General features: G+C 63.8%; 1 protein-coding gene across 7 annotated transcripts; it reads right to left on the reverse strand.

The window, feature by feature from the left end:
• Positions 1–934: 934 nt before the first annotated feature.
• On the reverse strand, positions 935–14,632 carry ZMIZ2 (zinc finger MIZ-type containing 2). 7 transcript variants are annotated; one of them, XM_039242975.1, is made up of 20 exons: positions 13,700–13,864; positions 11,501–12,508; positions 9,417–9,551; positions 9,143–9,257; positions 8,652–8,854; positions 8,218–8,410; positions 7,755–8,018; positions 7,417–7,593; positions 6,802–6,879; positions 6,437–6,605; positions 5,695–5,839; positions 5,225–5,435; positions 4,744–4,849; positions 4,380–4,537; positions 4,055–4,122; positions 3,726–3,794; positions 3,290–3,534; positions 2,759–2,928; positions 2,439–2,678; positions 935–1,816 (listed from the first exon to the last, which is right to left on the reverse strand). In XM_039242975.1, the coding sequence occupies exons 3-20, from the start codon at positions 9,464–9,466 to the stop codon at positions 1,709–1,711; spliced, it is 2,769 nt and encodes a 922-aa protein (XP_039098906.1). In that variant the 5' UTR covers positions 9,467–9,551; positions 11,501–12,508; positions 13,700–13,864; the 3' UTR covers positions 935–1,708. The 7 variants fall into 7 exon arrangements, with proteins under 7 accessions (XP_039098906.1, XP_039098905.1, XP_039098907.1 ...); XM_039242974.1 differs by having other exon boundaries at positions 11,501–12,511; XM_039242976.1 differs by having other exon boundaries at positions 11,501–11,900; positions 12,327–13,864.
• Positions 14,633–15,528: the final 896 nt, after the last annotated feature.

The following is a 15,528-nucleotide window of genomic DNA, read 5'->3' on the forward strand; positions in this document are numbered from 1 at the left end:
CACAAGGACATGATGAAGTACAGGGGACAGGCAGCTGCCACTCTGCTGGAGGATGAGGTCGGCGCTCTCCCTTCCCTCTTCACCCAGGAAGCACTGGCCAGTGAGCCCTCGCTTTCCCCCGGAACCATATCACATACATAGGAATCCTGTGAACAGGATTTGGTGTCGTGCTTTGTGAAGATGGCATGTACTGTGTGAACGTTTGGACCTTGTTGTCACCCCACGTCGTTGAGGGGAGTCCACGTCCGGCCCCGCCCACCCCGAGCCACTTGCAGCTCAGCTCTGGATTCTCCGTTCTGCCCAGCACCACCCTGCTCAATGCACCCCCAGAGGGACAGCACTGTCAGATGCTGCCACTTGGGGTCGTGCTCCTATTCCCTCAGCCAGGAACAGGCTGCAGGCAGAGCTAAGGCCCCCACTGTGGGTCCCAAGATGCCAATGGCTAAAGCGGCCTGGGGCTGGGACACGTCCCACATGAGCTTCCAGTACCCCTTGGCTCCCCCTTTCCCCAACCACAGGGCTCAGGCCTGCTGTACAGGGAGACCCTAGGGGCGGGAAGGAAAGGGCCAGCCAGGCAGCCGACCAGCCAGGCAGCCGGCACACAGACAGAAGGGCCTTGCAGACCCAGGAGCCCAGGGTCACCCTCCACGGGCCACCTGGGGCTGGTGTCTAAGGTCAGCCAGGCCTTCAGTCTCAGCCTCTCCCCAGACCCCTGGCTCCCTGCCTCAGGCACGCACAAGCACCGTGACATGGTGGCAGATGTGTCTCCTGGCCCTGGTGACACCTCACAAAATAGTTCTCCAGCTGAAGCCAACTTGGAAAATTCCAGGGACAAGGAAATTTACCGCGAGGCAGGAACAGCCAGGTCGCGGCTTGGAGTGGAGACCCGCCCACGGGAGGGACATGGTCGTGCACGAAGGAGGGACTGGCCAGGCCCACCACGAGGAGTCCTTTAATAGAGACGGGCACACAGGGGACACAACTCGGCCTGGGGCCAGGGGTACAGAGGCCCCCTCCCCCACCTGGCCTGGCCCCGGGGTGGACATGGGAGAGGCAGTTCTAAAAAACACAGTGGGACCGATTCTTCACGTTCACGGAAAAGGGCCCTGGGGAGCAGCCCGCTGGAGAGTCTGCACAGACTGGGTGTGAGTGCCCACCCCAGGGGACAAGGCTTGTGGCCGCCCCCCCCCCCCCGCCCACCGTCTGCACCCAGGAGGGCGGGAGGGACCTGCCGCCCACAGCTCAGTGTCTCTACAGTATGTACATTGTTGTGCTTTGGGGCCCCACCCCAGGGCCCTCGCCTGAAGCTTCGGGTGGGAAGAGGGACCCACCCCCACTGCGAGCTCAGGCTCAGGACAGGGCAGCCTGGCTCCTCGCCAGTGAGCCATGGGGTCACTGAAACAGAAGGGTCAACGCCGGACAGGATGCAGGCTGGCGGGAGCAGGCGGGGTTGGGGTTGGGGCTGGGGCGAGGCGCGAGATCCGGGATGCAGGTGTATATGGACGGGGCAGAGCGGGGCCCAGCGAGGGTCAGGGGTGGCAGTGGTGGACGGGGCGGGGCTGAGCAGTGCAGAGAGCGGGGGTGGGGTGCCCGAGGTCCCCTTCCACCCAGCACAGCTGCCTCTGAGGTCCAGGGGGCCGGGTGGGGAGGGGCAAGGCGTGGTGACATCTGCGGGCATGTCCCCACCAGCTGGGTGGGGGCAACAGGATCAGTTGTTCTCAAACAGAGAGAGCAGGTCATCATTGCTGTTTGTGGGGAGATCAGGTGGGCCCAGGTAGGACAGCAGTTCCTCGGGGTTGGTCAGTTCTGGGAGCAGCTGGGGACAAAGCAAAGCCATCAGCAGCTCTGGCCTGAGGTCCACCACACCCCTGCACGGGACCCTGTGCCTGAGCACCCTCAGCCTGCACAAGGCCTCTCCCTGCTGAAGGCTGCTCTTTGACCAGGACTCGCTCTACACACACTATCCAAGGACAGCCTGGGACACAAGGGCCTGCCCTAGGGGGCAGGTACGGGGCCATGCGGGGTCCCCGATGTGAACGGGGCAAACGCAGGAAGTGGGATTTCCAGCATCTGGGATTTTTGGCTTTGAGCTTTTTCTCCCATTGAACTTCAGGGAGTTTGGTTTACCAGGAAGACCATTACTTGCAGTTTACACACTGATTTACACCAAACCGGTGTGGTCATCTGCAAGCCCAATCTTCCTGAGGACTCTGCACGGTCCCCGTAGCCAACTGCCTGCACAGTCACCCCATGGCTACTCAGGTGCCTGCCGCTCACCATGGAAAGAGCTGCCACTATCTGACCAGTTGTCCTGGCTTCGAAGTCACTGGGGTGTCAGGACCCTCCCTTCTATGATGCAATGTGGACCCTGGGGACTATGGACACGCCGTCCCCAGCCCCAGCTCCCACGTGCTCCCTGGCATGGGACCTATACTCACGTCCAGGGCTGGTTCCGAGGCCTCCCCCGCTCCGGACATGGGGGGCCCCATCACACCTGTGGTAGCATTGAAGGCCAGCTCGCCGATGGGGCCCGAACTCACTGGGCCCAGGGGCTGCCGGGATGCTGGGGGAGGATTTGGATGGTGCAGCTGGGGCCCTGGGGGCCCTCCAAGGCTGGGGGCAAGCAGCCCAGGAGGCCCTGGGTTGTGTGCTGGGTCCAGGTGACCCGCTGGCGTCATCTGGGGAAGGAGACAAGAACCAGGTAGAATGGCCCCGGGGGCCCCTGGAATCAGCTCTCCACCCCACAGAAGGCACTGACCTGGCCTGGGAGGCAGGGGGCAGACTTCTCCGGTGTCAGGAGGCTGCTGGGAATGTCGGCCTGGTAGGAACCGGGGGGTGGCCCTGGGGCGAACTCAGGAAGGGCTGGGGTGCTGGGCGTGCCGGGCGGGAAGGACTCAAGGAAGGTCCCGGGTCCCAGGAAGCTGGAACCTAAGAGCAGAGCCCGTTTCTTGTGAGGCCTGAGGGCTGGTGCTGGTGGGGCGGCCGGGGGAGCAGGCCAGTGGCCCAGGCTCCCAGTGCCCTCCTGCAGGCAGCTCTGGGTTTTACAAGAAACAGCATTTCTCTTCTTCATGGGGGAGACGGCTTCACCCAGGCATGCCCACACGTGGGGGCCATGGGGCGGGCCCCAGCAGCGTTCTAGCTGAGAGGCCCCGCTCCCCACTGCTGGTCCTGCTGCCAGTCCCCATGGCACAGCTGTACCTACCCCACCAGGTCCCTAGGAGTCCCCCCAGGCACAGGGCCCGCAGCACACTGGTCTGGAGCGCGCGGATCACTGGCCCACAGCACTCACCCTGGCCGGGGTAGTCCCCAGGGGCCGGGGCCGAGGAGGGTTGCAGGGGAGCGAAAGGGGCAGCGGCGGGGCCCAGCGCCGCTATCATCTCCATCACGCTGGGCATGAGCACGTGTGCGGGGCTCACGGTGCGACATCGCTTCAGCACTGGCCCATCCGGCTCCTCCTTGACGTGAGTGTCGGGCTTCACAGGAACCGGCTTCCAGCTACACGTGGGGTCGATGGTGATCTCCTCGTAGTCAGAGCTGGGCAGGGACATGTGGCTGGTCACTGCCTGTCCCTGCCACCGCTCCCAGACCCCGGGCCTGCTTCTAAGCAGACCTCCTGCTCAAACGCCTGTGACCACCCTGCGGGTGGCATGGAACCTGTGGGCAGCTGACTCGGGTTGGATGAATCGCCCTGCCCTGAGGTGGGCGGGCAGCACAGAGACACTTACTTCTGGATGTAAATGAGGATGCCCAGCATGTACTGGTCCACCTCCAAGCCCTCCAGCAGTGCCGTCTTGCTGTAGGAAACCAAAGGCATGTGGCTCAGCGGCCTCGGGCACACTTCTTGGCTTTGTCACTCTGCCTGAGGCCACACGGCATGAAGGGGCCCCGCGTGAGGTGATCCCACATAAAGCAATTCTATGAGAGATGACGGTGCACGAACTGACTGTGCATGAGGTCTGGCCCTGATCCGCACATCTGCGCTGTGTCCCCTTAAACCTGGGGTCTCCTTGGTGCCCGTGCCTGGGATCCCGGGAGGACTGTCTGAGGCACTCACTTGCACACGGGGCACCGCCACGTCCCACGCTCACAGTTGAGCTGCAGGTAGGACTCCAGGTCGAAACACTGTGGGAGCAGGAGAAATGGCTTCTTGCACGGGGGCCGGGCGCAACCAGGCCGCACCCCGCGATCAAGCCGCGCGACCTCGGGCTGAGGTACATATGTGTTGAGAAGCCACATGAGCCAGGTTCGCATGGGTCACCATGCTAAGCACTCAGCACAGGAGCGGCCCGCACAGCCTGCCCACCCACCCACTGTACGGTCACCTGCTGGTGGAGGGTCGACTGAAAACCATCCCACATCACAAGTTTGAGAACACCCACCTGTATGTGGCGACAGTCGTGACCTCGGGCAGGGAGCTGGATTCTGCGGAAGGTGATGGGGCACTTGAGGGACACCTTGATGGCCGTCTGCTCCACCCCATCCTCTCCGTTGGGCCCAGGGGTGCCGGGGATGGTGCCGCTGCTGAAGTTGCGCTTTACTGGCAGGACAGGGAGAGGACTGGAGTGAGGGGCCACCAGCCAGCCTGGCTGCTGCCCCCACCCCCCAGGGCCCCCGGTCGCGTTGGATGTGGGGACCTGCCCTGTGGTGGGTCACAAGCCGGGCCAGCCACTGCCCCCAGAGCCCCCAGCCGTGTCAGAGGTGGGGACGTGCTGTGTGGTGGCTGGTCACCAGCTGGTCACTCACTCTTGGTGATGCAGTGTTCGGCCGGCAGGAGGCGCTTCCTGAGCAGGCCCTGCAGCACTGAGCGGACGGACGGCCGGTGCACCAGCTGCAGCACGAACAGGTGGGACTGCGGAGGGGGAGGTGGGTCAGGGGCCGTGGCCGGGGTCCTCCCGTCGGGGCTGCCTATACTCCCACATCCTGTACTAGCTGTCCACTGCTGGTCAGAGCCCCATCTCCGAGAGCCCCCCGTGCACCCTGTGAACGGCACCCTGGTGTCCATGACGGGCCTGGGCCTGCCTGGAGCCCCCAGCTGGGGAGGTTTCAGGGTCAGCCCCCCGCCTCGGGAAGGACTGGCCCACTGCCCCATATAGGGTCAGCCACAGCGCCAGGCCCCAGTGAGCAAGGCCTCACCAGGGAACAGGGAGGTCCCTCTCTTGGTCAGGGGGTGGGGTGGGGAGTGGAGGACAGGTACAGCCAGACCTGTGGCCCATGAGGCACTCACGCAGCAGCAGGCCGTGACCGTGATCTGGATGGTATTGCGGCCGGGCTGACACACATGCTTCAGGTACAGCGGCTTGTGGGACGTCTTATTGTCACCGCGCTCGATGGTGAGCGGGGTGGCATTGACGCTGACCTGCACCGATGCCGGCCAGTTGGTGTTGGTCTGCCGATCCTCGTGGTGATAGCACTTGAACTGCAGCTCTAGGTCTGGCCTGCGGGGGACGGGCCTCTGAGCAGGTGCTGTGAACTGGGGCTTCACGGAGGGTGGGGGAGCACCTTGTGGGGTGGGGCAGGGCTACATGGCAGAGGGGGCGGGTACATTGAAGGGCAGGGGTGGGGCCACAATGTGGGGCGGAGCCTCACTGCAAGGCAGAGCCACTGAGGAGGGGCCTTAGGTGGAGCCAGGCCTCCCACAAGGGCTGCGGGCCTCCCACAAGGGCTGCACAGCTAGACAGGGTGCAGGTCGCTCACCTCAGCATCAGGGTCTTGTAGACCGAGTCCCGGAGCTGGAAGGCGTGGTTGCTCACAGCTAGGTTGTGCTGCAGGCGGAAGGGCTCCAGGACCACCCCGTCCCGCACAGGGAAGGTCAGCCGCAGCTCATCACCAGAGCCGCTGCCTAGGAGCAGGCCACCGTCCTGTGAGCCGGTCACCCCCACAGCAGGGCCCCGGTCCCACTTTCCCCGCCTCCCCCGCCTCTGGCTGGTGCTGGCGGAATCTTCCCTGGGGGCCCTGAGCCCAGCCATCACCCCCAACAGAAACAGGATCTTGGTGTCTCACTGCTCTGTCCTGCCTCCATCACCTGGCCCCGTGTCCCCTTATGACTGGAGAACATGCCCCCAACCCAGAGAGAGGGTGCTCCTGTGCTTTCAGAAGGGGTGCGAGGCTTAAGAGGTGTGTAAACAGACACCCCCCATCACCCTTGTGCTTGAGCTAGGGTTCTAGGACCCCAGCTTCTGCGTGGTGGTTTCCCCCAGAGCAGGGGGCTCTTAACCAGGAGTGGACCTCAGGAGGCTCATAAATCCCCTGGAATTATACACAGAACTTTGTGTGCATGGGTATTTTTCTAGGGAGAAGACCCACACCTTGAAAAGATGTGCACAGAGTTCTAGGACTAAAAGAGAAAATTAAAGGTCCCCCTACCCTCCACATTCCCTGCAGGACTCCGGAGTCCTGGGACCCCTGCCCAAACGTCCTGAGAGCAGGTGACACTCACCAGGGGGGGATGGGTGCAAGGAGCTCACGCTGGGCTTGAGGTCCGGCAGGAAGGGAGACTTGACCTCCTGGCTGGTGGCCATGTAGGGGACGCTGCTGCCGGGGGTCATGGGTGGTGTGGGGCTCCCAGGCAGTGGGGAGCTGGGGTAGCCAGGGATGGAACGGGTAGGCTGTGGGGTTGAGCAAACAGTCAAGCCAGGATGGTGGGGGGCGGAGTTTGTTTTCGAAGCACCCGCTGAGACCAGTCACAACAGAAATGGGCAGGGGGCAGCTCCAGGGCTATTTGGCTGGCCATCCACACTTCCTGCTGCTTGGGTGCCCTCTCCACGTTCCCGCCCTGGGAGCCGCCCGCCCATGTGCCCGTACCCCACTCAGGCCGGACTGGCTGTAGCTGACGCTTCCCCCGTTGAAGCTGGCACCCTGCCCATTGAACTGCTCTGCGGGCTGTAGGAGAAAACACTGTGAGCACCTGGGACCCCAGCCTGCCTGCCCCCGGACCCCTGAGCCTGACTCAGGGAGCAGGGTGGGGGCAGGGAGCCCACCACGTACGCGGCACTGGCCTGTTTTCTTTGTATGCTTTTGAGGTTTTCCATGTAATCTGCGGGGAGCATGTATTGCTTGCATAATTAAAAAAAAAAAGCTACTGTAGAAAACGAGATGACCCCCCAAGTCACAAAGGTTTGGGAGAGCCACAGAGAAGCTGAAGAAACACCTCCCCCACCCCTTCCGCAGGCCTCGCTGGGCTTCTCCACGGTGGGTGGAGGGAGAAGACACACTTTTCCTCAACGGAATTCGAGTGACCTGAGAGCCTGCGTACTGCTCCCTACACCCAATCTCCAACAAGACACACAAATCTCAGAAGGCCCTTTCAGAACTGGATCCTTGCCCTGATCAGGACCCCTGTGAGGCTCCTGACTGCTTGGTCTCCAAGTGCATGGGGCTCAGCAGGGGCTGTGGCAGGCCTGGAAGGGCCAGGCTTACCTTGTAGTGCAGTCCTGCGGGGCCAGAGGCGGACAGGGACTGGCCCACGCCCTGCTGCAGGGGCAGCCGGTGCCCAGGGTAGGAGGAGGGGGCAGGGGGCTGCCCGGCGCCAGCCGTGTACTGGGTGGCACTGGGCCCGTACTGGCTTCCTGGCAGGTACTGCTGCCCTGGATAAACCTGAAGGAGGCAGAATGCCAGGGGGACAGGTGTCAGGGAAACCAGGTCCCAGGGAGGACGCGGTGCCCGCCTCATCAGGCATGGCCGCTTCTGTCACACCGATGCCCGACTTCACCGCGGCTCTGGACGGAGCTCAGGCTGAGGGAAGAATGGACGCTCACCTCACTGGAGTAGGCTCTCTTGACGCCCTGTCGGGGCAGTGACTGCGCCTGCGGAGGCCCAGGGTACCCGTGCTGGGGCAGGCGCTGCCCTGCATAGAGGGGTGCCATGCCTGCTGCCCGGGTGGGGTTCATGCCCATGGGGTTCATGCCAGAGGGGCCCAGCAGCCCCCCCATGCTGGCAGGGTTCATGCTGCCAGGGACGCTAGGTCCCCGGGGACCTCCATGCTGCAGGAACTGGCTGTTAAAAGCCTGCCCGGCCCCCATCTGGGGAGAGAAGAGAGGAGCCATTCAGCGCCCCCACCACTGTGGATGCTGCCCAGTTGCCCCCATGGCTCCTCACCGCCCCCCAAATCCCTCATCTTGCTATGTGCACATCCCCACTCCCCGACCCAGGCTGCCCCACTGGTCACTGCCTTCCAGACCAGCACACGTGGGCTGCACAGGAGAAGCGGCTGGCCCTCACCGCTCCGTACTGGCTCAGCTCCTGGCTCTGCTTCTCCTGGAGGGCAGCCACGGTGGCCGTGGCGGTGGCCGTGGCGGTGGCCGCAGCAGCAGCCACCGCAGCCGCCGCTGCCGCCTGAGTAAAATCGGTGGAGGGTCGCGTGGCATGTGAGGGCAGACCCAGGCCCCCTGGCCCCCCGGGGCCGCCCGCATACCTGTGAGAGACACAGATGGCTTGGCTCAGAAGCGCACCCCTGCCTGTCGCCCCGGGGCCACATGGCACCTGCAGGGGCCCCGTTCTTGTCTAATGCTCCCGTGTCAGCTATGGGAGCCTGCGGGAGCAATACACACAAGCCCCTCCACAGACTGGCTCATGCAGCCCTAGGCCCCTGCCAGACTGCCAACGCCGTACCCAGAGGCGTCCCAGCACACCTAATGGGTAAGGGATCTGCTTACCCAGCAGCGAAGCCAGGGCCCCCGGGGTAGCCCCCGCGGCCATACACCCCTTGTTGCACGAAGCTCTTGCTGGCAGCACCCTCACCGAATGCCTGCTGTCCGAGGCACTGTGGGGAGTTCAGGGCAGGCCCGCTGCCTGCCATGCCAGGCATCACAGAGCTGCCGGGGGGGCTTCCTGCAGGGCCCATGGGGTTCCCCAAAACCTGCGAGGCAAGAATTGCCAGTGGGAACTATGTGGATGACTCACTTCATGCAGTCGCTCTAAAGGGCTCCAAAGGAGAGGCCTGGCAGTGAGGGGCTGGGAGCAGAGGTGAGGGAGGAAGGAGGGGAAGAGAGCAGGGGTGCGGAGGACCAAAGACGGAGGAGGAAGTCTCATAGCATGTGTGGGAGAGGGACGCATCTACAAGCATGGGGCAGAGTCAGGGAGCCCAACGCCATTCCTGTCCGAGGTCTAGGTGGGCTCTGGTGGCTCTCGGGGGCCATAGGCTCACCTGACTCTGTGCCGCGTTGCCGACGCCCCACACGGTTGTGACGACAGACAGCGACCCTGCTGGCTGAGTGGCACTCTGTTGCCAAGGCACCGCCTCATAAGGAAATGGACCATCACTGCAAGGAGAAAGGTGGGTGGAGAGACCCAGGTCAGGAGGTGACAGGTGTCAAGGCCCCTGGCTGGGAAGGCTGTCGACCTGGGGCAGAGAGGTCCCGCTCTGTCACCCCACCTGCACCTGAGGCCTGAGAAGGGAGGGCAGCAGGAACTCCACTCACCTGTGCGGCGTTGGGGGCAGGGCGGGTTTCACGGGGTGCATGGGGTTCATTGGCTTTGGAGCAGCCTTAAGGCCAGGTCTGCAGGTAGCAGGAAGTGGCCCTCGCTGCTGTTTACGTGAGACTCAGCTGCTCTGGCTGCAGGGACAGAGGAGGACATCAGTGGAGGTGGGGTGGCCGGGGACTGTTGGCAGGGGGCCAGGAACCCCCAGTGCCAGGCCCCCTTGCTCTGCTCTGACAGAGGACAGGGCAACACCGGGGTTTCAGGGCCACCATGGGGGGGCAGCCTCATCCTGAATTGCCCACCCTGACAAGCCTCTGCCCTCTGCAGCCCCAAACCCAGCCCGGAGGCCAGCATTAACCCTTTCTGGCCAGGCCCTGCTACTCACAGCCTCTGGAATGGAGTAGGCTTTCTGAACCCAGATCCTTTTCACAGGACCCTCCCTCAAGAAGGCTTGGCTCTCCACAGAAGTCAGGGAACTCCCGGCACCCAAGTGCCAGAATCCCCCAAGAAGGCCCCAGGCCAGAGCCAGTGGAGAAGAACAGAGGGGGCCCAGCCGGCAGCCATCGTCTGCTCGGGCTCCACAGCCTGCCCACTCTGGGGAGGGGGCTCCGGTAAACAGGGCTGAGCAAGGTCAGCCAGCGGACACCCTCCATCCTGGCCTGGGGGAGGAAGTACAGGACACCTGCGCACCCCTGGCTGGTGGCCCCTCGAGGGCTGACATGGGCACAGGGCCAGGCACAGCGGACCCCCACAGGCCATGGTGACACCCACTGAGAGGTCCCCAAAGGGGAGGGTGCACACACAGGGAGCAATGGGCAGTGGGCTGGCACATGCCCAAGGACATGGCGAGGGGCCAACGGGAACACAGCGGCAGTGACTGGCGAACTTTCATGGGACCCATGTGCCCGTGCAAGGGGTGTCCTCCTATGGTGTGACGCTCACTCCCCCACCCCCAACTGCTGTCTCAGAAAAATGAGGGAGAACTAGGCACTCATGCCCTGACACCCCCAAAAGCAAGGCCAAGCCCTTACTGGCACCCCCAGGGCCACCCTGTGCATCTATGTCCGCCTGACCTGACCATAGAGGCACACCCATTCCTGAGTGCTGACCAGGGACCTCCACATTATCGTGTCACCTGTCAGTAGCCCTAGAGGCCCCTCAGCAGGGACCCAGAGCAGAGAAGTGTATAGTGGGGACTGTGACACGGGTGGCTCTGCCTTCGGCCCTTCCCGCCGTTGAGTACCTCATGAGCTAAGTGGGTCCCGGAGCCACAGCAGAGCCAGGGCTGGGGTGGTGTGGCAGGGAAGGGGGAATAGTTGGCAGGTCTGCCTCGTACCTGGCTCTGCTCCCCCTCCACACGTGCTTCTCCTTCCCCACCCAAACCAGGTCCCACTCTGGAAACAGGAGTCAGTGGGTCCAGAAGGCTGCAGCCCCGGGAATCCAGGGAGCCAAGACCGCCCGGCCAAGCCAGCGTCCCCACTCCCTACCGTCCAACTCCAGGGCGGAGATGTGGCCACTGTGGATATGGATGGGCGGACCTGCCAACAGGTCAATGCAACAGAGCACAGAGGGCACAGACCAGGCGCCGGAGGAAACACGGCATTGCAACCCACATGTGGGGCTCCCATGAGCAAAACCAAAAAGTCCTAAACTTCACATGTGCAGAAATGAACTTGAAATCGGCCACAGACGTACATTAACAACAAAAAACGGTAAAGCCTTTGGAGAAACTCTTCCAGATCTAGAACCAAGGATACAGCCCTTAGATGTGACACCAGTGTGATCCTCATGGGGGCAGGGAGGGAATGCCATCTGGAAAAGACCCTGCTGAGACCAGCTCCACAGTGACAGGTTTGCCCGCAAGCCGCATCTCTGCCGAAGGACTAGTATCTAGGATATATAAAGAAGTCTCAAAACTGCAAAGAAAAAGAAACACCCCAGCTAGAAAATGGGCAGAGGACACAGAGACACTTCAGCAATGAGGTCGTCCAGACTGCATGCCAGCCCAGGGAGAGACAGACGTCTGAAGTCACAGCCACCGGGGATGTGCAAACACACACCACACGGAGGCCACGCTACGCACCTACTGGAGTGGCTACAGCAGTGACGCCGCCAAGTGTTGGGGATGGCAGGTGATGGAGGGGCTGGAAAATGGCGCGGCCACCCTGGATACCAGTCTGGCAGCGTCTCCTGAGGGTCAGCATGCAGCTGCCGGGCGACCCGGCGACCGCACGTTCATCTCCAAGAAACGCAAACTCACGTTCACAGAAAACCCCGTCCGTGCATGTTGACACCAGCTTCCTCCGAGCAGCCCCAGAGTGGCCACCCAGAAGCCCTTCGAGTGAAGTTAGCCAGCCACGGGGCATCTGCAGCCCAGGGGCATGAAAAGGAAGAGCAACCAGGAATCCCCAGAGGATTGCGCCGTGTGGAAAGAGCCAGTCCCCAAGGGTTACACGCGGTAGGATTCCCCTTATGTAATGTTCCTGAAATGATGAAATCAGAGAAGCAAGGAGCAGAGCGCAGTGCCAGGTGGGGAGGAGGGAAGCAGGTGCAAACAGAAGAAGGTAGGGAAGGAGCTATCTGTATCTGTATCCCCAGAGCGTCCCGGTGTGATGTGGCCATCGTCTGGTGAGACGTCACCGCCAGGGAATCCGGGAAAAGGATGCAGGCTGATTTCTCACAGCTGCACGTGAATCCAGGATTCTCTCAAAATAAAAGTTGACTTGAAAAACTTCCCCCACCTCCTGCTCTCCCCATAGAGAAGCCACCGGCAATCCTCCCCTGGCCCAGGCTGGTTGGGTTGGCGGGGCCCACTCTGCCCCCTGCCTGGGACGGGGTCGCAGGGCCACAGGGGCTCCATTCACAACCCACAACTGTTCAGGGCCTCCAGTTCTGCACATCACACTCACCTGGAGGGCGGGGGCCAGAAGACTCCTGTTTCTAACGAGCTTGCAGGTCAGGGTCAGGCCACTGCTGACAAGGGGACCCCAGTCTGAGAGCCCCAGCGAGCCGGGGAGGAGGAGGCAGGGCAGGGGCCTCGGGCGGCCTCCTACATCACATGGGGCCGGGGAATTCCACCCCCGAGACTTCTCTGCTGTGGACAAGACCACAGACGTTTCCAGTTCCCCCCTGAGCCTCCTGCACGCCTGGGTGCTTGGGTGTGTGTGTGACTTCCTGCCAAACCAAGTCTGCTCTCCTCCCTGAGAAGGCCCAGAGACTTGGAGCGGGGCACCCCATGACCTGCTGCTCCCCACAAAGGGAGAGGCGCCCTCTGAGTGCAGACCCTCCTCCCACTTCCTGGCTCCAAAGGCAGAGCTGGGAAAGCTGGTGCAGGCCTGTGGGGCTTGAGCCCCAGTGCCAGCAGGAAGCTGGGACCCCTCGGCAGAACCACCCTGGTTCTGGTTCTGCGCCACGGCTTTCTAGGGTCGGGTCACATTTCCTCCAGAAAACTCCCCACTCGGGACCCCTGCCCCAGGGCCTCAGAGCAGCTGCGCCCAGGCTCCTCCATGCCAACCAAAAGCAGACGTTAATGTGGGTCAGCCTTTTCCAATCCACCCTGTCCCCGCTGCCTGGTCACCCAGGGGTGGCACGCCCCATGACAAGCCACCTGACCCCGGGAAGGCAGGCCTACTCCACCGTCACAGAGCAGGGAGCTCGTGGTCCCAGGGCAAGTCCCCAACCCGAGGGACACCAGGGTCAAATGGGCTCAGAGGAGGTAGAAACGACGGCTCCAGTGAATGCAGCAGCACGAGGTGTGGTCTCACGTGCTCCGGTGTCTATGTGTGAGGCCCCAACACTGACCAGCTAAGTGCCAGAGTTCGTCCAAACACCCAGGAAGGAGCATTTATGAATGACCCGGACACCAGACATCTCAAAGACCAGCTACATGGTTTCAATACTCTGAGCTTTGGTTTACAATGTATAAAATGGGTACCTTGTGGACACCCCAGGGCTGAGGAAAGAGAAAGACACAACAGCATTTATGCTAGCAGCCCTGACCTCTGTAGTGGGGGTAGCGACTAGTGCACATGCCATGGGGAAGGCTGGCTACCCTGGGAGTCCTCCCTAGGCCATCCTGCCTGTCCTTCATCATCTCCTCCTCCTCCCTGACTTCTATTCTTCTAACCCCAGCCCACAACTAGCCCCTGAGCATGGCAAGTCCTCAAGGCCAATACCCCACTGGGTGAGACCCCCTCATGAGTCCTGTCACCTCCCTCAAACCTCTTCAGGAGAGGCTCCTGGTTCGAGCAAGCCAGGGTCTGGTGGGGGAGTCTGTGCTCACCCTCTCCACATCCACCACCGTCTTACAGATCCAGTCACATGTTCTGTGTAGGTCCCTGCGAAATCTTCTGAGATAAAACAAACGACTTACAGACATGGCCATAGATGTCCTGCAACTATCAAGAAGAGAGCAAAGCAGAGGTGGGAGCAGGGCAGGAGGGAAGCAAGTGGGAGGGAAAGGGGGAGCAGGGCAGGGAGAATACAAGTGTGTGTGGGGGGGAGGTACGGGGGGAGTAAAGGGGAGCAGGGCTGTGGGGAAAGGGGACCAGGGCAGGGAGGGAGCAGGTCATGAGGGGGTAGAATGGAGGAGGCTGGGAGCAGCTCAGAGGGGGAAAGAGGAGGAAGGGAGCAGGTCAGGGGAGCACGACACCCTCCCGCCTGAGCTTCGTGCGTCCCGTTTGGAAAGGGGTGTCCCCACGGAAGCGGCGGCCGGCGGCTGAAAGGTCAGCCAGAGTCGCCGACCCGGAGCAGACCTGCGCGGGTCCCACGTCGCCGGATGGTGGGCGCGCACGGCCCAGGGCAAGTCCGGAAGGCGAGCCCACCGGCCAGAGCGCGGCGCGGAGGCGGCGGAGCCAGGTGGGGCGAGGGCTGGGGTCACCCTCCCGCGCAGGAGGTCGCCGGGGCCGCGCACACCCCTCGGGCGCTCGGCCGGCTTCCGGCCCCAACAAAGGCTCAGGTGAGGGTCGCCCGGCGCGCACGGGGCCGCTTGGCCCAAGACCGCGACACGCACGCGGCAGGGGCGTCAGGTGGGCGGCGGGGACGCCCTCAGCCTGGCAGGAGCCCCGAGGCAGAGGCGCCGCAGAGCCGGGCCTGGGGCGCCGCACCTGCCCGCCGCGCGCACCTGCCGCACCTGCCGCCCCCGCAGCCCGCACCTGCCCACCCAGCCTGCTCACCTCCGCCCGGCCCGGCCCGGCCCCTCGCCGCCGCGGCCCCCGGCCCGCACCGCTCCATGCGCTCAGCCCGCCCTCCGCGCCGCCCGCCGCCCCGGGGCCGCCGCCGCCGCTACCCGCGCCATCGCGCCGCCGCCCGCTCCGAGGGCACAATGGAGCCGCCGCGCCGCTCATGCATATGCATGACGCCGCGCGCCGGCCCCGCCCCCAGACTAGAGCAGTAGAGCCCCGAGTCGGCCCTCGGGCGGGGCTGCCGCGGGCCTGCGCGGGCCGGAGTGGCTGGCCTAGTCGGGCCGAGCTGGGGGCGGGCGGGCAGCGCGGGCGGCGGGGGACCAACTCCGGTGCCCCGAGCCCCCTCCACACCTTTCCGAACGCCGCGTCCGCGGAGCCCCTGAGCTTCCTGCTCGCTTTCCGCCGGGGCGGGGCCAGATGGAGGGGCGGGACCTGATGGAGCGTCTGGGGCGGTGGCAGGGACAGCTGATGGGCGGGGCCTGTAAGAGGGGGTGTCAGAGCCTGGCAAGGGGGCGGGGCCCGACGGAGGGGGCCCGGCGGAGGGGCGGGATGCGGCCGGAGAGGCGGCGCCTGGTAGAGGCTGAGAGTTAGACGGGACTGGAGGGGAGGGCATGGCGGAGAGGGCACAGCGGAATAGAGAGGGATGCCGATGGGCGGGGCCTGTCAGAGGGGGTGTCATAGACTGGATAGGGGCGGGCCCTGGTAAATAAGGGGGTGTCAGAGCCGGGCTGTGGGGAGGGGCCTGGCGGAGGGTCTCCGCGAAATGGCGAGGCCTGCCGATGAGCGGGGCCTGTCAGAGGGGATGTCAGAGCTTGGATAGGAGGCGGGGCCTGGCGGAGGGGTCCCGGCGGAGGGGCGGGGTCTGTCAGATGGGGTGTCAGTGCCTAGCTGGGGCGGGACCTGGCGGAGGGGGCCAGGCGGAGGGTCG

The sequence above is a fragment of the Hyaena hyaena genome, unplaced genomic scaffold (genome assembly GCF_003009895.1).
Source record: "Hyaena hyaena isolate Hyena2069 unplaced genomic scaffold, ASM300989v1 scaffold_218, whole genome shotgun sequence".
NCBI classification, from domain to species: Eukaryota; Metazoa; Chordata; class Mammalia; order Carnivora; family Hyaenidae; genus Hyaena; species Hyaena hyaena.